Source organism: Nelumbo nucifera, chromosome 4 (genome assembly GCF_055504915.1).
Source record: "Nelumbo nucifera cultivar China Antique chromosome 4, China Antique-T2T, whole genome shotgun sequence".
In the NCBI taxonomy this organism is placed as follows: domain Eukaryota; kingdom Viridiplantae; phylum Streptophyta; class Magnoliopsida; order Proteales; family Nelumbonaceae; genus Nelumbo; species Nelumbo nucifera.
In genome coordinates this window covers 34,614,724-34,640,095 of record NC_142652.1, presented here as the reverse complement: position 1 = coordinate 34,640,095, position 25,372 = coordinate 34,614,724, and the positions used below count along the sequence as shown (strand labels likewise).

The window sequence follows — 25,372 nt, the reverse complement described above, 5'->3', positions numbered from 1 at the left end:
AGGTCTATAGAATATCGTTGAATGATTGACTTTTACTTAGGCCTCGTTCGCTTTTCAGTAAATTACTTACCCAGGTAAATGCAGTTATCTAGGTAAGTTTTTCCTGAGAAATACTTACCTGAGTAAATGCATTTATCCGTGTTCTTTTATTTCTCATATAAATAAAATAACGACCATTTTATCCATAAAAATCCATTATTAAAAGGGGAATTTTTATCTCATTCAAGTGTTGGCAACTTTCCCCTAGGCGGGAAAGTTATTTACCCAAGAAAATAACTTTCCCTAGTCCCCACATAAATCTGAAAAAAAAAAACATGGGATAACTTTCCCCCTCTCAAAATCCAAAAAATGAATGCCCCCTTACTATAAGGCAAGCTCTTTCCTTGTTGAAAGATTGACCTAATGCCTTTTCATAAGTAGGGATGAATTCCACAAGATTCTGAAGGCCTCTTTTCAAGCAATTGGAAGTTAAAAAGTAATTGTGTCAACCTCGAATAAACCATGGGTCATTGTTGTGCACTCTCTAGAGGGAACATACCCATTGTGAAAAATAATTCTTAAATCTCTATTGAGCACTTCTTCAGCTATTAGAAATAAGCTGGGAGACAAGGGATCTCCTTGTTTAAGGCCTCTAATTGAGTGAAAATAACTCCAGTTGGAGAGCCATTGATAATTACAAAGAACCAGCAATTCTATAAACAGAGCTTAATCATCTCAATCCATATACTACATAAACCAAAACTTTGAAGAATTTTCCTGTTTAAATCTCCTATTATCTCTTGAACAAGGCAAATGTTGTCACAAATATTTCTTTGTTTCACAAGTACACCCAACTCCTAAGAGATGATTTTTGGAAATATTTCCGAGAAGTTTTGCAAAAAATTCTATATCTAAAATTGCAAAGCTTATTGGCTGATAGTTAGCAAAATTCCTTGAGGCTCGAGCCTTTTTTTTAGGGTTCAGTACTCCCTGTTTCATGGGGAATCCTTGCTTGTCACCGTGGATGCATTGTCTGTGGATGAATTTGGTAAGGTTATATTTTCAAAATTTGGTAAGGTGATTTTCATCACCGTTTTTCATGTATGTGTTGACAGGTAAGCACCGCATAGGATACACATAATCACCAATCAATCAACCGTTGGGGGAAACGGTTCACCAGTGCGTGAAACGCCAAATTTGACGTTTCATGCATCGGTGGGGTCTGATTTACGAGGCATACCCGATTTTTTAATAAACGTCTAAGCTAAACAATGAAATATATGGGCGTTTGTTGAAATGCTTATGTGGATCCGACATGGCATCGTTTTTTTTTTGAAAAACGGCCACGGTTCCAAACATCCCCTAAAATATGGTTGCCATTGAAGAAGGTTCACCAAACATCTATCTAGTCTAATTGTTGTGTTGCCATTACACCAGGTGTAACAATTTCCTACAGAGCCCAAACCGAGATGGCCCAGATCAGAAATGAAATTATTAAATTCCAAAACAGGACCCATATTGGAAACCCGGCTCTGGTGCTCTAAAGAGTTCTTGTTCTAACTACATTCTATGTGTTTGGTGCCAAATGGTGCCACATAGGCGCCCCATCAGGAAAAGCCTCACTAATTATTTCCATAGATATCAATGTTTGCAAAAGGAAACATTAATTTCTATGGGCCTCTCCCGTTTCAGGAAGCTTCATTTTGGAGTTTCTTGAAATAGGTAGGCATTTGTTAGCACTTTGCTGATGTAGTGCCTAATGGTGCCTATGTGTCATAAATGCCCACATTAACCCAACTTACCTTCTTCTCTCTCCCCTCCACCAAAACAGGAATGTGACAAATGGTATCAGAGCCTGTCATGAATCCAAGTTTTGAATTCCGAATTTCACAACTGCAAGGAATGATTCGATCATTGGTTGCTGGCCTTTTGTCGCCAATTATTTGAGTATCGCTTTATCTTCTACAAATCTTTGAATCAGAGAAAAAAAAAGATTTTGTAGGAAGTACTTTTACTTAAAGATGAAAGAAAGAATCGAAAGCCAATTAACAAGGGTGTAGATATAGATAAAAAGATTCAAAGAAGGATACCATCTTTGATGGAAGAACTGACTGTAATCTATTACTTTAGCAATGAGAAGCTGCTTCACATGCTTCCACTAAGGTCTCTGCATGTAAGTCTATTGCCGAGCTTTGCTTTTCTAGCGACTAAGGATGCTATTTACTTTTTCCATGTACAAAAGTTTTTTGCTAAAAGAGGGAATCACTTTCCATTCCATTATTTACGTTTGAGCTATCAGCTACATGTAATGGAGGATGTTGTTTTAACTGCGTTTTGGCTTTTTCTTTTTGTCTAAGGATTAATGTTAGTTAAGAAAGTCTTGCAAATTTCTTAAATTGACCGACTCTATCTTTATTGTTTACATATTGTCTTAAATTATCTTTACTATTTCTGATAATTGACATTACCATTAAGTACTAATAGACAAAAAAGAAGAAAATATCAAATTTACCCTCCATTATTCTTCAAACTTTCAAATGAAGAATTTCATGCTGGCCGGTGCATCAACTTCCAGCTGCCATGTAATCGCCTATTAAGATCTTGCAAAAATCAAAACAAGGGGGATCCGAGACATGGAAATAAGGTAAAAGTTGGGACTGATTAATCCTTGCTTCGTGTCTGAACCTTGAAGTAAACGCAAATCCACTTCAGTTTTAATTGGTTACTAAAAGAAAAGAAGAGAAACCTGAATTAACGAATGTTGTTTAGGAATGATCTCTATGAGTAATATGGGTTGTAGAAGCTTCTATTGAAGTCAAGTGGTTTGAACAGTTCAGATTCGGAATGATTGCAAAGTCTGATGAGTTGTCAGACGAGAGGAGCTTAACTCGCTCCCTTGAGAGATGCTTGAAGTTTAACTGGCTCCCTTTGACTGGTTACCCAAACAAAACACCAACAGTAGTAGAAATATCAACAAAACAAGGAGGGAATGATGACAAATGGTGGAGGAATGGCCAGCGTGGGATCCAAGTAGATCTACTTGACGTTCCCGACTAACAAGTAGATCTGCCTGGAAGATGAATCAAGTTTACCATTTTCTCTTCAGAGTACTCGATGGAGGCCTCCATGATTCGAACAACAGTGAACTCTGCTTTTGCGCCTGTAGTTGCAGTGCTCATCCAGCTAGCTAGCCAACGGCGATGGAGTCCAATTTCCTTGGATGCTTTCTTCATGGCAGCACTCTTTGCCCTTGTAAATCCATTCATTCGAGAAACGGGCCCCCTTGTCCTTGCCGGAGGGGGCGGTGGTGTTAAAATATCACTTTCTGATAACGATTGTAATGATATTATTCATAGTTAGGTCCTCGAACTACTGGTTCATTTTCACCGTGAAGGAACGGACGCATTTGCTTCCTCACCCACAGCTAATACAGATCTCTGTGAATGTCCCTACCTTTGTGAACTAAATGTGTTTCAGTGATTCTCTGCTACCCCCCGTCACCTCTGTTTTCCACTACTGTCGCTCTCTTCTTCTCTCTTTCTTTCTTTTCCCTTTTTTTTCTGATACCTCTCATTCCCGTCACCTTTGTTTTCCACACCCGTTGCTGCGACTCACAACAGCAACGTACTCTCTCAATCCATCGTCTTCTCACTCGAGAAAATGAAAGAATGAAATGAGAGAATCACCGCCGCCAGTTAAGCAGTGACAGAGGTACACAGGTCTCGGTGCCCTGAGTTCTTTGTGCCAAAATGGCAGTTTAGGAATTTTTGAAAAATGTACGGTCACCTGATGTCACATATAAATATTATTACAGAGAATTAACGGTAGGGGAGGGTATAGACAATTGTCAAAAAATTAGTAGTTGCCCAAATAAAAATTAGTAGTTGATTAATTGAGTTCTATTTCTATTTGGAATATATGGACGTAAGGGCAACTTTCCCCCTTAATATCAATAATAATTTTTAAAATATGTTAATTTTTTTTAAAAAATATTAAATAAAGACAGGAGATATTATTCATCTCCTTCCTCCGCCCAAACCACCAAACAATGGTGGCAAATCTTCCTCACCTCCGGTCTCTCTCTCCCTCTCTCCTTCAAGAAAAAACATTTAAACATAAAAGAAAAAAGATAATAATAATAATAATAATAATAATAATAATAATAATAATGAATTGTAAACAAATGCCCTCATCGTTGGCCATGGCTTTTACAGAGGATAGCTCTGCAGTGGTTCATTGCTGCCTCTAATGATTGAACAAACGTATGCTGTTCAAGCAGGGATTGAAGAGCCTATATAAAAAAATAATCAAATAAACAAAAAAGAGTCATAGGAGAGAATAGGGTCTACTTGCAGTGGATTTCGGCTTGAATTTGTTCACTACAGGGGATGAGAATATTTGACGTTCTTGGTTTCCTTCTTCAATTGACAATGGTGAGACTTATGAATAGAAGCTCAACAAGAAGAAACTATCGCCTGGTTAGAGATTTGTTTGAAACCAAGAAGAAGACAGCCGCAAGTTCTGGGTGTCACCGTGATTTCTATTTGACCAATGTAGAGGATTGAGAATAGGGGGTAAGTTAAATGTTTAGGAAATATCGCTACTGAAAGATGTTCATCGTCAAAAGACGACAAACATGATCAAAGACCAAAGATGGAAGAAGAGGAGGAGGAAGGGTCAAAGAGAAAGAGAGAAAATGGAGGTCAGAGATGGAAGCTAGGGGTTGTTTCCACCGCCCTGCTCGGAGACAATGAACATTGTTTTTTGCCCATCTCTTGCACTTATTTGATATTTTATCAAAAAATGTTATTTATTTTTATAAATTATATTTAAAAAGTTATTTTTATTGATATTAGGAGCGAAAAAGTGCTCGTATTGGCTAGAAACCCTTATTATTATTGCTTTTTTTGGGTTTTGTATTTTGCAAGTTTACATATTTAACACTCAATTAGAGTTACATGCATCCAAGGTTCAAAGTATTGATACTATACGAGTTTCGATCATATTGTATGGTACTTAGAAACGGTTGATACATACTTTTTTTTAAGTTTTTCTTTCAAAGTTCAATTTTTTGGGAAGCTTATAAGATATTTTTTATTATTAAAAAAAAATAGGTATCCAAAACACCTTCAAAAGATACGATACGATATGCCCCATATCGAACGTATTGTATCAATACTTTGAACCATGCATACATCTTTTTTGTGGTGTATCAATTTTGATATTAGATTAAAGGTGGTAGATTCATCAAGCACAATTTGTTAGTTGTGTTTTGCAAGTAAATGCATCTCCTGGATTCTTTTATAAGGCAGTGTTTGGTTGCAGTGCAAATTTATTTGTACTAGTATAAATGCATGTGAGTGCAAATGTAAAAAATGTAAATTCTTATTTAATTTTATTTTGGATTTTACTTTATTCTACTTCATCACTTAATTTACTTCATTGGTACTGCAATCAAACAAAATATGTTAAAATTTAAAACAAAAATAGGTAATAATTTACACAAATCATTTGCATTGTCATGGTTTTGCATCACTGCAGCTTTATTTGCATTGCAACCAAACACAACATTAGTTTCGTAATGCATGCTTCATAATTTTAGAGTTAACTAATGTTGTCCAACAATTCTTTAGCTTCGTTAGCAATTAGGAAAGTTGTGATGCTTTCATTTGACTACATTCAACTTTCATTTTTGACTGTGAAAGCAAGCTTCGTAACCCGATTCCTCAACCGGGTAAAGAAGATTATTGAAACGGGTTGTGAATGCCCCAACCCCTCCGCTAGGGATAAAAATGACCCTCCATCTCTGATCATTGATGGAGACGGTTTTCAATATATTCTGGTATAATATAAATAATATTATATATAATTGCAGTTGGAATGGGGCAAGGAATTCATTCCCATCTCCGGTCAAATATCACTACTAATCTTCATCCCCGTCAAGGCAATCTTCATCCTTGATCCCATTGGGTTAGGGAAGTTGGGTACCAAGTGAGGACAGGGAAAATTATCATCCCTACTTCAAACTCAATGGTAAGTTAGTAAAATACCCCTTACATTTAATATTAATTTCTAAAATATCCTTGAATTTTTCCCAAATTCCTAAAACCCTAGGATCTTATAATTCTATTTCTAAAATACTTCCAAATTGTCATATCCAATTCCTAAAATAGCCTTAGGTTCCCATAATTCTATTTCTAAAATACCCCCAAATTAGATGCATTTTTAGGTAATTGCCTTAAGGTAGGAAAAATTTAGGGATTCCTTGTCCCCAATAGGGAGTATGCTCTACCCCAAACCCGCCCTACCACTAGACACCATGTAGGGGTAGAGTATCTTAGTTATGGGGCATGGATGGGGAGAGGGTGCTCTATCCAATTGCTAGTCATACTGTAGATAACTACTATTAAGCATATTCAAAACCTTTCTTGACATTTGGTGTAAAATTATTATAATGCATATATAAATTTCTAAATTAATTTAAGTACCTTATCACCATAGTGCCCTTATTAAGGCTTCAATTGGACTAAGAATTGCTCCACCCAGTCTAAATGTCCAATAACTGTTTTTACTTAAAATTTGCTAAATAAATATCGTGCACCACACTGGTCCATACTAGTATCTCCTAATGTAGAGTTAGCCACCAACAACACATCCTTCCTTTCTAGTTGTTCAAAACGAGCCTTGGAGGACTCAAACATTTGCGTGAATCGCTCCATCATTTGTTCTGGGCCAACGACCAATGATAGAATCTTTCCTTGTAGTTGTGAAATCCGGATTCAAAAACTGGATTCATGATTGGCTCTGATAGCATTTGTCACATTCCTCTAAACCCAAAGCCTTCAAACTTTAACAAGAGTCAAAATTTGAGACAATATCCAATGTTCCATTGCTTCTCAAAATACATAAAATTTTTATTATTCTTATTCATTGGAGTTCAAGAACTGGAATTTACTCTTCACAAATCACTTCTCACACGGACCTAACAACCACATCCCACTATGTATTATAAATTATCTTTCCCATGAATAATAAATACAAGTATGGGAGATGTTCCCAATGTGTAACGTCCGTGTGCGGAGCAGAACTGGAATCAAAGCTGAGATCATGAGATAGACACACATCATACATCACGTATAGGTCTGAATTTTCTCTTTACATAGGGGTTTTCACTAGGGATAGCAATTTTCCCCATCCTCGACGGAGACTAACTTCCCCGATATGATGGAATCGGGGATGGGGATTGTTTTGCCAGGACAGGGACAAGGATGGGGATTAATAAGAATCCCCAATCAGGGTTAGGATCAAGGATGGGGATTGAGGTCCCTACCCCGCCCTGACCCCGACCCCGACCCCGATTATATATATTATTTATATTATATATTAAAAATATATTATTATATTATTTATATTATATATATCAAAATATATTTAAAAAAGTATTTATTTATTTAAATAAATACTATTATTTTAAAAAATTTACAAATTTTATACCCGATAGAGACGGGAATATGATCCCCGCTCCGAACCCATCCCATTTCGATTCCTAGTTTTCCCATCGACCTAACGGCATATCCTGACATATGAATCATTTCTAATACTTGTATTTATTATTGATAGGGACATATTACTAATAAACGGTGGGATACAGCTGTAAGGTCGGTGTGAGAAATGCTCTGTACTGTGAATATCAGATCCCAATTCATCACGCAATCCAATATACAGGGTTGAGATCTGCTACCAATCAAATGCTTTCAACGATGCCCCAACCCAACCACAATTTTTTTTTGGTAAAAGTCCCAACTACAAATTGTGAATATTATATGAGAATATCTCCCTTCTCATTCCCGTTGTACAACTGTAATGGCCGTTTGTCGCTTTGTTGCGAGACTAGATTTGCTCCTCAGACGTCCATTGAAAATATTCTGTACGGTGTATTCCCATTTTATTATCACGGGAAGATATTACATTACTAATACACGACTGTGATGTGATGTGAGGAACAAATACGAATTCTTTTGCAGAAGATCTTAACTCGCCATTATATATATGCGATAATGTTATCGACTTTCATCCAAAATTTGCATGATGCGTTATTCGTTTTCAACTGTCGTCAATATTTGACTATTTAAAGCTGATACCTGTCTTAGTTTCGTGCAAGAAATTTAATACTAAAGTTGCCTATTAACCCTAATCTATCTCTTACACTCTGCCGCTGGCCGGTGTCGCCGCTCGCTCTGGTTTGATATTTTATCGGTTCGCCCTTCGTTTTTCTTTTTAACAGAGCTCTCCGGTTTGAACTGAACTGGTGGATAGACGAACTGAACTGAACTGAACTGTACCTACGGAGTACCACCTCAGCCTTTTTTCACTCCTGTTCGAATTGATATATCCAGTCGCCGCCACCACCGGCCTCTTTTGAGGTATCAGGTATAACATCTCCAGCTTTTTGCTTGTTACTAATAAAATGTTTTGTGGTATGTGTATTCGGTATTTCTCCTTATGACTTTCAGGCTCTGTTCATGTCCATTAAGCCAATAAAGCAAAACCTCCAGAATGTTTTTTTAACGGTAAATCAAACTTTCCTCAACGATTCAAGTTAATCAACATGTTTATCCAAATCGAGTCGAATTCTAATCGGATATCCAGTAAGATTATTGAATTGAATTCGAATTCGATTGCATCACTGGGTCCTATATGAGTCTTACAACACTGGTGCTTACTGCTTACGTAGATTAATAAATAAATAACTTGAAAATAACTTTTATTAGACTTAAATCTACGACTCAGTAAACATTAGAACATTGAACCAATCTTATTATTAGAAACATTTTAAAAGATTTTAGAACTTTGAATGGCTTATATTAATTGTGAAACCCACCAATGCAAGGTAGGTCATATGGCTGATATGGACTTTGCAATTGAAAATGTGGCTCATTTAACTCTGTTTTGTGCCAGTCCAACTATGGTCGTATTCTTTATGTGTCCTTCATGCTTTGTTGTTGTTGTTGTTGATTTTGAGTCTCTTCAAGTTAAAAGTTAATTTAAGGAGTAAATTTATGTTAGCATATAAATGGTTGTAAACATCAATGTTTTGGAGATGAATGAATGAAATTGCCTTGGCCAAGTAAGGACCCATTTGGGAGTGCTTATTTTTAAGCACTTATTGGAAAACACTTATTTTACATTGGGACCACACCAATAAGCACTTATTTGTGTTTGGGAAATAACTCAATAAGTCTGACTAAGTGCTTTTTCAGGAAATAAGCCTGTTTTGAATATGCTCAAAATTTTGGTTTTTTTTCAAGCACTTTTTTGAAAAAGTACTTATTGCATTTCTGGCCCGCCATGTAATTTTCAAAATGCCTATACTACCCCTGTTTGAAAGAAGCGCCTTTTCACCTAACATTCATAAGTGCTTACTAGGATAAGCACTTATCCTATTATTCCTATAAGCACTCCCAAACGGGGGCTAAGAATCGCTACATCTAAATGTCAGCTTTTGTTGTTATTTATTTCCAGCCACTGTAATGTGTATGTGAGCCTATACATTCAATTTTTGTTATTTCAATTGCTATTGAAATGGGTTCCTTTCATGACGTAGGTTTATTTCATTTTAATTTTATTTGGTTTTCTCTTCATCTCAATATTCTTATTTTAATTGAAGAACTGAAGCCCATGAACTGAAACTAAGTTGTTTTAAAGTCATTGTTCCCGTTGTTGGTTTAATCTTGGTTTCATACTCCATAAGGTCACCAACATCATCATCTTTAGTGTTTTTCTCCAAACCTTTTTATCAACTTTCTAGATTTGCAAACCACCATATATTTTTTTCGAAAAGATGGTAACTTTATTGAAGAAGAAAAGGGGTACATAAGAAGATGTACACAGAAATTACAACTCAAGAGTTAAGTAGGAAGAGAACTATCACTGAACAAGACATCCCTGTGAACACCAGCTTTTGCTAGACCATCCGCTTCAGTGTTTAGCTCCCTAGGGATCCAACCCAGCTGTGCATTTAGGTTGAGAAGGATATCCCTTGCTTCAGTCAAAAAAATGATCTAAAGCCCATCGCCCACTGCCATGGTCAGCTAGCCACCTGATTGTATTTGCTGAATCTCCTTTTATGGTGATGTTGTGAAAACCCAGATCTCTTGCAATCCTGATTCCAGTTAGTGCTGCCATAATTTCAGCCTTTGTTGGAGAGGCTATCCCTATTGGTCCACTGAAAGCCCAAATAACTGTGCCATCTCTTCTTCTGAAAATTCCACCGTTTCCTGCTGCACCTGGGTTTCCAAACGCGCTTTCATCAAAGTGCAAGGTTATCTCCCCTTCTGTCACAGAAGAGTGTGGGGTAGGGAGGATTAAGGATTGCTGTTTGGAGAACAGAAATTCTGCAGCATTTCTTTGGAGGTCAGAAAGTGGAACCCCTTTAAAGTGCTCTAAGTTGGAGGTCCAAACGAAAATTCTATGGGAGATGATAGACAATAGCTCCTCAAAGTTTCTTTCTCTATTGTTGAAGATTCGGTTATTTCTTTCTTCCCAGATGCTCCATAAGATGGCATGTGCTACGGAAATCCATAGAATTCTTCCTCTTTTGCTTAACCTTCTTGCTGTCCATTGTCTTAGACAGTCTATCACATGTTCGGGGAATGTCCAACTAAAATTGAAAAGGTTGAGGAAAAATTCCAGAATTTTCTGGTTTCCTCACAGTGGATCAGAATGTGATTGGCTGATTCCCCGGCTTTTAAACACAAACAACAAACATGAGGGGATAAATAGGACCTTCCTTGGTTCTTTTTCTAGAGAAGACCCAAAGTGTTGATCTTCTTTAGACTGGCTTCCCACGCAAAAAAGAAAACTCTAGAGGGAATGTGAGTGCACCAGACTATCTTTACCGGGAAAAGTTTAGTTAACTGATCTTTCTTGATTAGAGGCCTAAAGAAGGACTTGGTTGAGAACTTACTAGCTGGGTGTAGGGTCCAAACTCGAGTGTCAAGGGTGTTTGGGGAAAGGTACACTTCTCTGAGAGTGTAAATGAATTTAGATATTTCCTCAAGTTTATTTTCTCTCAGAGGTCTTCTAAAATCTAGGTTCCAGTTGAGGATAGGACAAGGGAGATGGGAGCTTCTTTGTTTCGGGTAAGGCTATAGAGGCGAGGAAAGGATTCAGCCAAGGTAGAGTCACCCCACCAAACATCAGTCCAGAATTTTATTTTATCCCCATTTCCCACTTTGTATCTGATAAAGGAGATGAAATTTTGGTAGGTTGTGAGTATACCTTTCCAAGGGTTTATGTCCTTGGTCTGGTTCAAGTGCAACCTGCAATCCCAACCGTTTGCATGTTTCCCGTGCTTGCTGCTGATGATCTCAGTCCAAAGGGCATCTGGTTCCCGAGGAAATCTCCACAACCATTTACTCAGAAGAGTTGTGTTTTTTTCTCTCAAATGACCTATTCCCAAACCACCTTCCTCCTTAGAATTGCACACCTGGGACCAACTCACGAGATGAAATCCCTTTTCCCTACTTCCCTCCATAGAAAATTTCTTTGAAGTCTTTCCAGCTGATTGACAATTTTGATTGGCATTCGAAAGGACGAGAGATAGTATGTGGGCAAGTTTGCCAAAGAAGCTTTGATTAGGGTGAGTCTCCCGCCTTTGGACAAGTATTCTCTTTTCCACGTGGCCAGTTTTTTTTTTTTCACATTTTTCTATTACTGGATCCCAAAAACTTTGAGTCTTCGGGTTTCCTCCAAGGGGCATTCCAAGATAGGAGAAAGGAAGGCTTTCAACTTTACAGCCAAGAATTTCCTTAAAATTGTTTAGGGATTGTTGAAGTTCGACCTGCCCTAGAATTCTGTCTTATTCGTTGACTGTAAAGTAAAGTGAACAGAAAGAAGTAGAAGTAGGAGAGGAAAGAAGAAGAGAGAAAAGAGAGAAGGTCTGGTTCGAATTAGAGAAAAAGTTATCCCTAGATTCGGCCAGACCTATTATTATATTATTAACTTATTGGAAAAAACTTAAGTGCCCTTATTTAAGTAAGAGGCACTCGAACTAACATAATAGTACACATCAACATTCTCAACAAGTGCAAAGACCAAAATACCCCTTCACTAACACCACTAACACTCCCCCTCAAGCTGGTGAGTATATATCATATAATCCCAGCTTGTTACATATGTAGTCCACTCTCCCCCGACTCAAACCTTTTGTAAACAAGTCTGCCCACTGGTTTCCCGTACTAACATATGCAGTTTCTATCACTCCATTCAGCACCTTCTCTCTCACAAAATGACAGTCAACTTCGATGTGCTTGGTTCTTTCATGAAACACCGGATTGGAAGAGATATGAACCGCTGCCTGATTGTCACAATAGAGCTTCATTGGAGTACTGATGTCATATCCTATCTCCTGTAGAAGGTTCCTTAGCCACACTAATTCACAAGCAGTATGTGCCATGGCCCTATATTCTGCTTCTGCACTGCTTCTTGCCACAACTGTTTGCTTACTTTTCCACGTTACCAGGTTACCCCCCAGAAAGGTGCAATAGCCTGTGGTAGATCGTCTATCAGACATAGAACTTGCCCAATCAGCACCAGTGTACCCTTCTACTACCAGTTTTCCACCACTCCTGTACAACAAGCCATGACCAGGAGCTCCTTTTAGATACCTCACAATCCTTAGCACTGCATTCCAATGTGGGACCAAAGGTTTTTGCATGAACTGACTCACCACACTAACCGCAAATGAAATATCTGGCCGAGTAATGGTTAGATAGTTTAGTTTGCCTACAAGTTGTCGGTATCTGCCAGGGTCTTCAAATACTTCACCTATATCACTGCTCAGCCTCGTATTTGTTTCCATAGGTGTCTCAGTCGGTTTAGTACCCAACAACCTTGTTTCTTCCAGTAAATCAAGCACATATTTCCTCTGACACAAATTAATGCCATGCTTAGATCTTGCTACCTCTATGCCCAAAAAATATTTCAACTTGCCAAGGTCCTTTGTTTGAAAGTGTTCCTGTAGGAATGCCTTCAATCTGTCAATGCCCATTTTATCATTCCCAGTCACAACGATATCATCCACATACACCACCAATATTATTTTGCCTGCCGAAGAGTCAAGACTGAAGACAGAATGATCAACTTAGCACTGTTTCATACCAAACTTCTTGATCACCTCACTGAACCTACCAAACCATGCTCGAGGGGACTGTTTAAGTCCATATATAGCCTTCTTAAGTCTGTATACCTTACCATCCTCCCCCTGAGCAACAAACCCTGGTGGTTGCTCCATGTAGACCTCCTCGAGCAAATTACCATGCAAAAAGGCATTTTTGATATCTAGCTGATGTAGAGGCCAATCATACATAGCTGCAAGGGAGATGACGACACGAACGGACCCTATCTTAGCAACCGGGGAGAATGTCTCTGTGTAGTCAATGCCATAGGTTTGGGAGTAGTACCCTTTGGCAACCAGCCGCGCCTTCAGGCGCTCAACACGACCATCTGGCAAGTACTTAACACTATACACCCACTTACAACCGACAGCCTGCTTCCCAGGAGGAAGAGCGGTGAGGTCCTAAGTGTGATTATGATGCAGAGCAGAGAGCTCTTCTTCCATAGCACGACACCACTCTGGAGAGGTAAGGGCTTTCTGGACATCCTTAGGAACAACCACGGAGGATAACAAAGAGATGAACTGGCGATGGGAGGCGGAAAGGTGAGTAAGTGAAACAAAATAGGAAATAGGGTGAAGGGTGTAGGTACGTTTACCTTTCCGGAAGGCAATAGGAAGATCTAGGTCGGAAGCTGGTGTTGGAGCTGGAGCTGGATCTATCGACGGTGATGAAGCCGGAGGAGCTGCAGTCGGTACACGCGAGCGATGTGTATACACGTGACGGATGGGTGGACGGTCAACAGACAGTGGCACCGGAGGCAAGGACGTAGGCATGACTGGAACCAGAGGAGGTGGATCAGCCACAGGAAGAGGAAGAGGAGGTGGTGATGTGGAGGAAGCAGCATCACCGGACCCCACGAAGAACGGAGTAGACTCGAAGAATGTAACATCAGCACATACCAAGGAACGACGAGAACTGGGATGATAACACTTGTACCCTTTCTGAGTTCGGGAATAGCCAAGGAAGATACACTTCAGGGAACGTGCATCTAACTTGTCAGTCCCGGGACCCAGATTATGAACGAAGCAGACACACCCAAATACCCGAGGAGGAAGCGGAAACGGAGACATGTTGGGGAATAAGACACTAAAAGGAGAACGACCATCAAGAATAGACGTGGGCATCCGATTAATTAAGAAACAAGAGGTGAGCATTGCATCGCTCCAAAAGGTTTTGGGAACATTCATGTGGTGCATGAGGGAGCGTGCCGTTTCTACAAGATGTCGGTTCTTTCTCTCAGCAACCCCATTTTGTTGCGGAGTGTAGGCACAGGAAGTTTGGTGTATAATGCCATGTTGGTCCAAGTATTCTTGAAAAGATGAAGACAAGTATTCACGACCATTATTAGAACGGAAAATTTTGATCTGAACGCCAAATTGATTGCGGATCTCAGCATAAAATTTCTGGAAGATGGCAAATAATTCACTTCTTTCTTTCATTAAATAGAGCCACGTCATTCTTGAACAATCATCAACAAAAATAACAAAATATCTGTATCCATTATATGACATCACTTTATAAGGACCCCAAACATCTGAATGAATTAAAGAAAAAAGACTCGACACACGGTTATCGACCCTAGAACGAAAGGGAACACGATGGTGTTTCCCAAATTGACATGACTCACAATCTAAAACAGAAAGTTGACTCAATGAAGGGACTAAGGACTGCAACACTTTCAGCGAAGGATGACCAAATCTACAATGCCACTGGAGAGGAGAAATGGATGACTGAAGGGCCGTTGACGTTCTTCCACCACCATCAAGATAATACAGTCCACCGGCTTCATGCCCTCCACCAATCTTCATCCCCGTCTCGAGATCCTGAAAAACACACATAGAGGGGTAAAATGTGATGGAGCACTTAAGGGACTTGGTCAGCTTACTAACAGACATAAGATTAAATGGAAGCTTAGGTACAAATAAAATAGAGGATAGGGATACGGGGTCTAGGTCAACATTACCAACACCACAGATAGATGATGTGGAGCCATTAGCAAGGGTAACAGATTGTGATGTTGAGCAATGGGTGAGAGATGAAAACACACCTGGAGTTCCCGTCATGTGATCGGAGGCTCCAGAGTCAATAATCCAAGGGTTGGGTGTGGATGCCAAACAAGCCATACCTGAGTGTGCAAAGGTAGCTGTGTTCTGCTGTGACTTGGATTGAACAAACCTTTCATACTCATCCCGAGGAACACTCACCATCTCCTTGCCTGCACCATCTGAGGGAGTAGAAGGCATCGGATCAGCTGATCGGTTCTCCTGTCTAGAGCTGAAACTAGTGTCACTAGTCATGGCATGGTTGGCCCACGTCGAGGGAGGACCATGTAAGTCATAGCAGTAGTTAATAGTATGTCCATCCAAACCACAGTACACTTCCGTGGACCCGAGCCACGTCCTCTACCACGAGCTCCCCCTGAATCTCTGCCTCCAATACGACCACCACCACGGATATGTGTAGGTCCACCACTACCACTCCTGCCAAGCTGGGCTCCTCGAGCCCCACTTCTTCCACCTCGACCTCTCGATACTGCAAATGCTGATTTATTTGAGACATTAGATTCCATAGATCTAATGGAAGCCCTCCGAAGACGAGCAAACACCTCCTCTAAAGATGGAAGAGCAGATCCCCCTAGTATCTGGGCTCGTACTGGTTCATACTCAGACTTCAGCCCCACCAGAAACCGTGTCACATCAAGTTGCTCTCGTTGTTGCTGTTGAACTTTGACATCAGAAGTGAGAGGATGATAGACGTTTAACTCATTACGGATATTTCTCACACTGGCATAGTACTCCTCAAGGCTTTGATTTTCCTGTTGCAGATTGAAGTATTCCTGATACAGTTGATATACCCTAGTGGTATTATCCTGACTTGAATACAGTTTCTTAGCATCTCCCACACCTCTTTGGCTGTGTTAAGAAACATGAAGTTCACACTGATTCTGGGTTCCATACTGTTCCACAACCATGTGATGATCTGTGCGTCTTCCTGTTCCCAGTCTTCATACTCCTGAGAATTAGTGGGGGGTTTCTCCTCTCTTATGTGCTTCACTTTCTTCTTTGCCTTCAGAAAAACCTCTACAGATTTGGCCCAAGGGACATAGTTCTCTCCATTCAGTTTAATGGAGGTCATTTGGACATTCAGGTAGTCAGTAGATATCATGACAATAGGTTTACTATCACTGTTATCTGCCATTGCCGAACTCCCTTATCATTGAATTCTGAGCACTACACACTGCACACTACACACAAACACTTCACCGAAATCTGCACACTGATTTCAACAGTAATAAATGCTGAGAACTGCAACACCACAAACCCTACTCATCGAAATCTGCACCCTGATTTCAGCAATATTAAATGTTGAAAACTGCAACACCACAAACCCTACTCACCGAAGTCTGCACACTAATTTCAGCAATATTAAATGCTGAAAACCACACTTGTAACACCACAAACCCTAATCCACAGCTACCGGAAGTTTCACCATTAAGTAGATACTATTGCTCTTCGAATCACACACAAACCAGAATAAACCCTAGCATACTGCAATCTGAAAACCCATCATACGAACTGTACTACACCTCTCATGTATTCCATAACAGAAAATATGCATAAAAAAAACTTTACCTCATTGCCTGAAGGCCAACCACACGAAGGACTGAGACACCACTGCACCACACGTACCAGCCCTAATTAGGACTTAGAAACCACAGCAACCAATCACCAACGACACAATCGGAGGCATAGGAACCTCCAAGGGAAGAGGGCGATCACTCCTTTTCAGCCCTTTTCCCAGTCTCCAACTCACAGCTGAGAAACCCAAGAGAAACCCTAGTTCGAATGCGTAGAAGACAGAATTCTAGCAAGTCTGATTTGTTCAATGTGGCTCTGATACCATGTTGAAGTTCGACCTGCCCTAGAATTCTGTCTTGTTCATTGACTGTAAAGTAAAGTGAACAGCAAGAAGTAGAAGTAGGAGAGGAAAGAAGAAGAGAGAAAAGAGAGAAGGTCTGGTTCGAATTAGAGAAAAAGTTATCCCTAGATTCGGCCAAACCTGTTATTATATTATTAACTTATTGGAAAAGACTTAAGTGCCCTTATTTAAGTAAGAGGCACTCGAACTAACATAACAATACACATCAACATTCTCAACAAGTGCAAAGACCAAAATACCCCTTCACTAACACCACTAACAGGGACTAAATGTTTGCTACATTCAGCCTTGCAATACTGCTCTTAGAGAAGTTAACACGGAGCCCCGAAATCCATTCAAAATAGATTATGATCCTTTTCAAGTTGACGACATTGTCTTCTCCAGCCTCTGAAAACATCATAATGTCGTCTGCAAATTGAAGGTGTGTCATCTGAATTGAATCTCTTCCAACTTCGAAACCCCTCACCAACCCTAACAGATTTGCCTTCCTCACCAATTGGCTGAAAATTTCCATTATGAGAGTGAAGAGTAAGGGGGAGAGGGGACATCCTTGCCTTAATCCCCTACTAGCCTTGAAGTAGCCTTTAGGTTGCCCATTGATTAGAACTGAGAACCACGTGGTTTTAATGTATCCCTCCACCCATTGTATCCATCTTCTTCCAAATCCCATTAGCCTTAGTGTTTCTAATAGACATTCTCAATCCACTTTGTTGTATGCTTTTTCCAAGTCTAGCTTCATAATCACCCCCGGCTTGCCATTCATTTTCCTCTCTTCCACGCATTCGTGTGCTATCAGAATGCTATCGACAGTTTGCCGTCCTTTTACAAATGCAAATTGATTAGGCGAAATGATCTCACCTAGAACTTCCTCTATTCTCCTAGCCAGCACTTCTGCTAGAATTTTGTAAACACTTCCCACTAAATTGATTGGTCTGAAATCTTTCACTTCAGGAGTACCTTGTTTTTTTGAAATCAAACATATGAAGTTGGAGTTATTCTCCTTATTTAATATGGCCGAGTGGTAAAAGTCTTTAAACACCTCTAGCAGATCTTGTTTAATGGTATTTCAGAAAATCTGATAGAAAAAAAGAGGAAATCCATCTAGCCCTGGTGCCCTGTCACCGTCCATATTAAAGACTGCTTCTATCACTTCTTGTTCTTGAAATTCCCTTTCTAACCAGATTTTACTTATCTTTGAAATTTTTGAACCTTCCCAAGAACTTAGATGAGAATTTCTACTTTCAGTCTTTGAATAGAGATCTTTGAAAAAACTTACAAAGGCTTTAGAGATTTCTTCGGGGTCCTCCTTCTCTCTTTGCTTGATTTTTATTTTTGAGATGTGATTCATTTTCCTCCTTCCAGAAGCATATATGTGAAATGGAATTTTTATCTCCCTCTTTCAGCCATCTGATCCTTGATTTTTTTCTCCAATACACTTCTTCACGCCTTACCACCTTTTCCCATTCTTGTCTTAAGATGGTTGTCCTTCTTCCACTCTCCTCTAACTGGCCAATTTGCTCCTTTTGGTCCAAGTCTTCTAATTCTAATAGTAAGAGTAATTCCTCTTCCTTTAAAGCTTTAAATTCCTCTTTCCCCCACCTTTTTAGATTCCTTTTCACATACTTTAGCTTTTCCAGAAATCTGTGACTTGGCCAGCCTTCCACTTTGCATTCCTCCCACCAGGTTGCCACCTTCTTGGAAAAATCTTTATGCTCAGCTCGGAATTTTTCCAATCTGAAAGGGGTTTTCCCTGAAGCTTCAGATTTGTGGTAAGAGCAATTGGCTAATGATCAGAGATGCAACGGGGCCTGATCTCTTGATAGTTCAATGGATAGAGATCTTTCCGTTCTGGTGATATTAGAAATCTGTCTAGCCTGCACCTTAAAGCATTCTCCTGCATGTTGGACCAGGTGAAATTACGATTTCCAAGGGGAAGGTCATGCAACCTGTGTCTAGAAATGAATTTGGAGAAATCCCTCGTACTTCTGTTTACTCTTTTCCCGTTTGAGTGCTCATAACTGAATTTAGTGACATTGAAATCCCCACCCACAACCCAAGGGATGTCTGCCTGGTCATGAAGGGAATCCAATTCCTCCCAAAACTGATTCCTCTTTGAGGGGGTGTTTGGATCATAAACCACAGTTAGGATCCAGGTGAAATGTTCTTCCTTGTTATTGAACAGGACTGAAATCATGAAATCACCTTTGTCTATTTCTACTCCGGACACTACATCTCTCCACATTATGATAATCCCTCCTGAGGTGCCTGTGGCCGGAAGGGCTGCCCAATTTCTGCCTGTTGTTCCCCAAATTGATTTTACCAATCTCCTGTCCACGAATTCTTTTTTTGTTTCCTGCAAGAGAATTATGTCAGGATTCTCTCTTCTCAACGTGTATTCCACTATGCTTCTCTTGACATCACCACCCAACCCCCTTACGTTCCAGCTCAATATCTTCATTTGTTGACTTTAGCTGGCTTTCCCTTAATCTTCTACTCTCTTCCCCTCTGCTATCTGCATTTTGGCCCATTATCCCCCATTGCAGATGCTTTAATTCCCTATTGGTTCTTTTTCTTTTTCCTTGCTTTAAATCATTTACTTCCTTAGGCTGACAAGCTTCCTTTGTGTTCTTTCTTTCCAAGCTCGAGATCCCACTGGTTCCACTACAGTGAATTCCTAGTTTCCCTGCCATCTCTATAACTTTAGTTACTTTCCGTTTTTCCTTTTCTTGGCTTGCTGTAACTTTGTCCCCTGCTATGACCAGCGAAGTTCCCTTTGGACCAGAACTGCGATCGTGAATACTGGGATGTTCCAACAGTTGGGATTGTTGGTCGCCTGAACCTGGATCACAAGTAAACAAATGGCTACAGTGAGAAGGAGGAAAGCTACAATGATTTCTCATCTGTTTTCCACAAACCACCATATATTCCTCTTAACCTTAACTTCATTATAGATTGTTTTAGATACATCAAGTGATCTCTCATCTGTTTTCCACAAATAGAAAATTTTACCAATCTTAAACAATTTCCAGCCATGTAGGTGCACACTACCTTAGTTTTCTAGGTATGAGGACATCTTCATTCATATTTCTTTCTTCTCTTATTGGCTATGATCATATGCTCAACTAATAGCAATTTCTAATGGTTGTTTCCTCAAATTCCTTTGCACTTCCTCTTAAATTCATTTGTGTTAATCACTTATATTTTGGATCAAGTGATTATTGATTTTTTCAAGTGCAGAGAAGGGGTGAGAGTTAAAGCTTACTCTGCTTTCAGTTCATCATGGGAAATGGTTCAGTATAAACAGGATCATACAGTGGGTTGCTTACTCTGTTATGCTTTTGTTTTCCCTGTTATGCATTACTCATGCGTTGAAGAAAACAAAATATCTGGATTTTGATATCTATTGGAAGAAATTTGAGGAAAAGTACCATTTCTCTTGCCAATGTACTGCTGACCTAATCACCATGAACAATGCAGATTTTATCATCACAAGTATATATCTAGAGATTATAGGAAGGTAAGTCCATTATCTGTCATTTTGTATTTGAAATGGTCTGTGACTGTAGGAATTATTTTTTCTATTTCTGCTGGTCTATACTGTATTGTTCTGATGTTTCATCTATGATGGCCTTTCTCGAAATAAAAGAAAACTAAATCTTACATTTTTTAATATAGTCACTTCATTAGTTCCTTTGTGGCAGAACTTCAAAACATATAAACTTAAACTAAAAAAGCATTATTCCAGCTATAAAATTTCCAAATCATGTATCTATATAATATTCCTAAGTTTTCTATAAATGTTAAGGGATTTTTTTTTTTTCAATCCAATTTTCTGAATCTTGTAATGGATAGAGAGCCATAATTTTTTCCAATTTGACTGATGTATATTGTGGTTTTTGTCTGCATGTATAGTTTCCCCCATGTAATCTGAGGTTTTTGGTCCTCCTTCCTTTTATAATAAAGTTCTTATTTAATTGTAAAAATAAATAGTAATATTCCCATGGATCACTTGTTTCTGCAAAACCCTTTCTTTTCACCTGGATTTTGCACAAGATAACCTTCCATGGTAAATTAGGCTGATTCATGGATTCCTCTTACCTTTTTCTTCATTACCAAAATTATTCTTAAAAACTGCTCCATTGTTATCTCACAAAATTTTTTCGTACCCCATTTTTGTTCTCCAACATACATCATTCTTTTAATACTTCACAGGTCTTGGCAAAACTACTTAGATTGGACAGAGGCAGAGGCAAACACAGGTGAAACACCGATTCTAACCTGGGATTTCTGAGTTAAAACTATGCGAGTGAAGGTGGTCTTACCATTTTACTTTTCTTTCAAAGATGCCTGTATACCCTGCATTCAATTTCTTAACTGTTCAGCAATTTTCATTTCCACTATTTGTTTATTAACCTTTTTGCATTTCTAATCAATCTTCATTCGAGAACTTCTTTCAAAAGCTCAATCAAATAGATCTGGAAGCTGCATTAAAATGAAAAAGAGGATATTCAAATTCATAAAAGGAATTGAGGAAGATGCAATATGAGTCACAATGGTTTAAACAATCCATCTTCAATAAGAATACTACCTTAATGAACAGAACAAATACAGATAAACATATTAAAAAAATGGTTAGGAAGATGTACAAGTCATAACCATACACCAAGATGAAATTTTGACAAAATTTGTAGTACTAGAGATAATGGTCAGAAGCTAAATTAGATTAATGGATAGATATTTGTTTGTTTTTATGAGAGAGACTATTGATAGGCTTCTGGTCATGGACATTGAACATTTGATTGTGCCTCATCTTCAATGAAAATGAAATGTTTACTCGTGTAATAAGTGTCAACATTTAGGAGTTAAATCATGTAATCAGGTATTTCCTTGAGTATATCATGTAGAAAATGGGATCCATGGCCCATTTTCTATATGCTATTTAAGCTCTCTACTGACTTTCTTTTCGGCAGTAATGGCCTGTCAATAGGTATTTCCCTAAGCTACATTTAGGTTCTTTTTGCAATTCTTCCTTGATCCAGCATATGTATTGCTTTATTTGGCCTTCGTTTTTTATCATTTAAGTGGACTATTGGTTTGGAGTTATTTGGTGTTTTCTTGGGTTGAAAAGAAGCAGGCTTTGGAAATGTTGGGATTCATTTTGAGAAGAACTTATTTTTCCTTTTTATTTATTTATTTTTAATTTGAGCTTATAAACTTTCCAGGTTCTGACAGAGCTACATATATGCTTTTTTTGTACAAAAACCAAAAACAGAGCATTATATTAACACAGCAAAATGGTTTTCATCCAGACCATCTTCTGACAATTGATAAATTCTGTTGGTGCCACTTTACACACATCATATGCTATATTATGAGCCATCAGATTTAGACTTATTGAAAGCATTTACTTATAGCTAAGACTTGATCCTTCAGAGGTTGCTCCATCCAGTCACACTCAATATGAGAATTCTGCAACTTCACCACCACATTTGCAGCATCTGAGAACAGAATAACATGACTAGGTTTTTTAACTTTGATTGCTTCCAATCACTCGGCATCCAAACTTCTGTGAGCTTTGCATATACTTCCTGCTGCATCCAACACTTCACCATCTTTTAAAAATATCACATAAGCTGTAGCAGCATTTCCAGTATTTGGATCAAAAGATCCATCCACATAAACAGAAATTGCATCTTCTTGAACATGACTGTTTATGATGTGTGCCATTGTCATTGATGAATCCTTAAGATCCAAATGCTGTAAGTAGAATTTCATTGTTCCCAGCACTGAGGCTTGACTGGGTCTCATATTATAATCTTGGAAGAATTAATTATTATATCCACCCTCAATTTTTTTTACCGAAGTCTTTTATCTCATTTCCCAGGTTTGCTGCTAGTTAATGATTTAGTACAAGTCCAATTAAAGTGAAGAGCCAAGATCAATTTGAACATCCTTTATTTCTGAATTTTTGTTAAGGGTGCGGGCGCAAACGCTGTCTCCGTCCCCCTGATAGTCCTTGTTTCTGAATCCATCTGAATCAACCAGTTATGGGTTTGGAAGGGAAAGCAGTAAATGAAGAAGTAGCAGATACACAAGTGCCACGATGGTCCTTTCTCAGGTACAACTCACCCCTGGTGCAGGTTAGCATGACTGGGCTAGTATGCTTCTGCTGTCCAGGTATGTTCAATGCCCTCTCTGGCATGGGAGGTGGTGGTCAAGTGGACCCTACAGCTGCCAACAATGCCAACACAGCCCTCTACACTACCTTTGCCGTCTTCGGCATTCTTGGCGGTGGAATTTATAACATCCTCGGGCCCCATCTCACTCTCTTCTCTGGATGCTGCACTTATGTCCTCTATGCTGGTTCTTTCCTCTACTACAACCATCACAAAGACCAGACCTTTGCCATTGTTGCCGGTGCCTTTCTTGGTGTTGGTGCTGGCCTCCTGTGGGCTGGCCAGGGTGCTATCATGACATCTTATCCTCCTCCAGCACGAAAGGGCACCTATATCTCACTCTTCTGGAGCATCTTCAACATGGGCGGGGTCATAGGTGGGTTGGTTCCATTTATCCTCAATTACCACCGCATTGAAGCTGCTACTGTCAATGACTCCACTTATATTGTCTTCATGTGCTTCATGTCTGCTGGTGCTATCCTCTCTTTGGCAATCTTGCCACCCAGTCGTGTCATTCGCGATGATGGCACCAAGTGTACTAGCATTAGGTACTCTAATGTCTCCACTGAGGCCATTGAAATTCTCAAGTTATTCCTGAATTGGAAGATGATCCTCATAGTTCCAGCCGCCTGGGCTAGCAACTTCTTCTACAGCTACCAATTTAATAATGTGAATGGGGCTCTGTTTAATCTGAGGACCAGGGGTTTGAACAACGTATTCTATTGGGGAGCCCAGATGTTGGGATCGATAGGTATTGGTTATATCTTGGATTTTAGTTTCCAGAGTCGGAGGATTAGGGGGTTCGTCGGGGTTGGGATTGTTGCTCTGCTTGGGACCGCTATTTGGGGTGGTGGGCTTGCCAAGCAGTTGACATATTCTCGCCACAATCTCCCTGCAAAATTAGACTTCAAGAACTCAGGAGTGGATTATGCTGGGCCGTTTGTGTTGTATTTCAGCTATGGCTTGTTGGATGCCGTGTTCCAGAGCTTGGTTTATTGGGTGATTGGATCCTTGGCTGACGATTCTGAGACACTTAGCAGGTAGTTGTCATATTGATTACGAGTTCTGTGAAATTCAAAATACCTTGCCTGTACTCTGTACAATTTTTATACGCGTTTCATCATTGGCTAAGTGTAGGTACAGTGGTTTTTACAAGGGAGTGCAAAGCGCAGGAGCCGCTGTTGCTTGGCAGGTTGATACTCACAACGTCCCCTTCTTGTCCCAGTTGATTGTGAATTGGTCTCTTACTACTTTAAGCTATCCGTTGCTGTTGTTGCTAATCATGTTGGCAGTAAAGGACAGCAACAAAGCTAAGGAGGGAATCACTGAGGATGCTGTTCGACCTTCACTTCCACTTGCTGTTGAACGTGCTTAATAAGTCCACCCAATAAATCCCATACATCTCTTTTTTTTTTTTCCTTCATTTTTTAGCCCTTTGGCAGAAATTCTTGTAGGAAAGAAGCAATTAATTCTCAGAGCTATGCATACAATTTTTTTTTTTTTTTTTGTGTTTCTGATTAAGATTGGAAACCTAATCCACATCATGTATTTATAATTTAATGCATTTACTAATATTTGTTCCATGTTGATTCAAGATTTCAATTAATCACATTAAAGATGTCACATGATCTAGTTATATTTTATTGGTTCACATTTCATAAGATAAACTTATTATTATATCAATTGTGAGGTGCTGTTTAATCACTGGTTCACATTTTTTGCTGCATGGTGTAGTTGATGCATCACGGATTTTGCCTTTAATGAATCTTACTTCGTTTGCTTAATCCTCACCAAAAGAAAAAAAAATCGGTATGCTTAGTCATGGTTATGCACATCTGAACAATGTAGATTTAGCTCAGACTGGACGGGTTGGACTGTGAAGGCTTTGAACTGGTGGCCTTATCGGGTCCTATTGAATGATGATGATTTTGGTGGTTTTTTGTGGGCTGGACGGGCAAACCACCTAATTAACTGTTAAGACTGGGACCTGTGGGGCATTCCAGTTTATAGTTCGGTTTGAGTCTTACAACACTATCTAAATATCTAATCTTGGTGTAACAAAACACATTACTACCATGTTCTGATATTTTATTTCCAATC

The 25,372-nt window shown here is 39.2% G+C and overlaps 1 protein-coding gene across 11 annotated transcripts; it reads left to right on the top strand.

The window, feature by feature from the left end:
• Positions 1-7,836: 7,836 nt before the first annotated feature.
• Positions 7,837-24,853, top strand: LOC104607373 (UNC93-like protein 1). 11 transcript variants are annotated; one of them, XM_088903945.1, is made up of 6 exons: positions 7,852-8,409; positions 20,334-20,613; positions 21,309-21,355; positions 22,981-24,312; positions 24,405-24,464; positions 24,565-24,601. In XM_088903945.1, exons 4-6 carry the CDS (start codon positions 23,144-23,146, stop codon positions 24,584-24,586), a joined length of 1,251 nt encoding a protein of 416 aa, XP_088760071.1. In that variant the 5' UTR covers positions 7,852-8,409; positions 20,334-20,613; positions 21,309-21,355; positions 22,981-23,143; the 3' UTR covers positions 24,587-24,601. The 11 variants fall into 11 exon arrangements, with proteins under 11 accessions (XP_010271307.1, XP_088760070.1, XP_088760071.1 ...); XM_010273009.3 differs by having other exon boundaries at positions 7,855-8,409; positions 24,410-24,464; positions 24,565-24,853; XM_010273005.3 differs by having other exon boundaries at positions 7,837-8,409; positions 20,329-20,613; positions 24,410-24,853.
• The last annotated feature ends 519 nt before the right edge of the window (positions 24,854-25,372 follow it).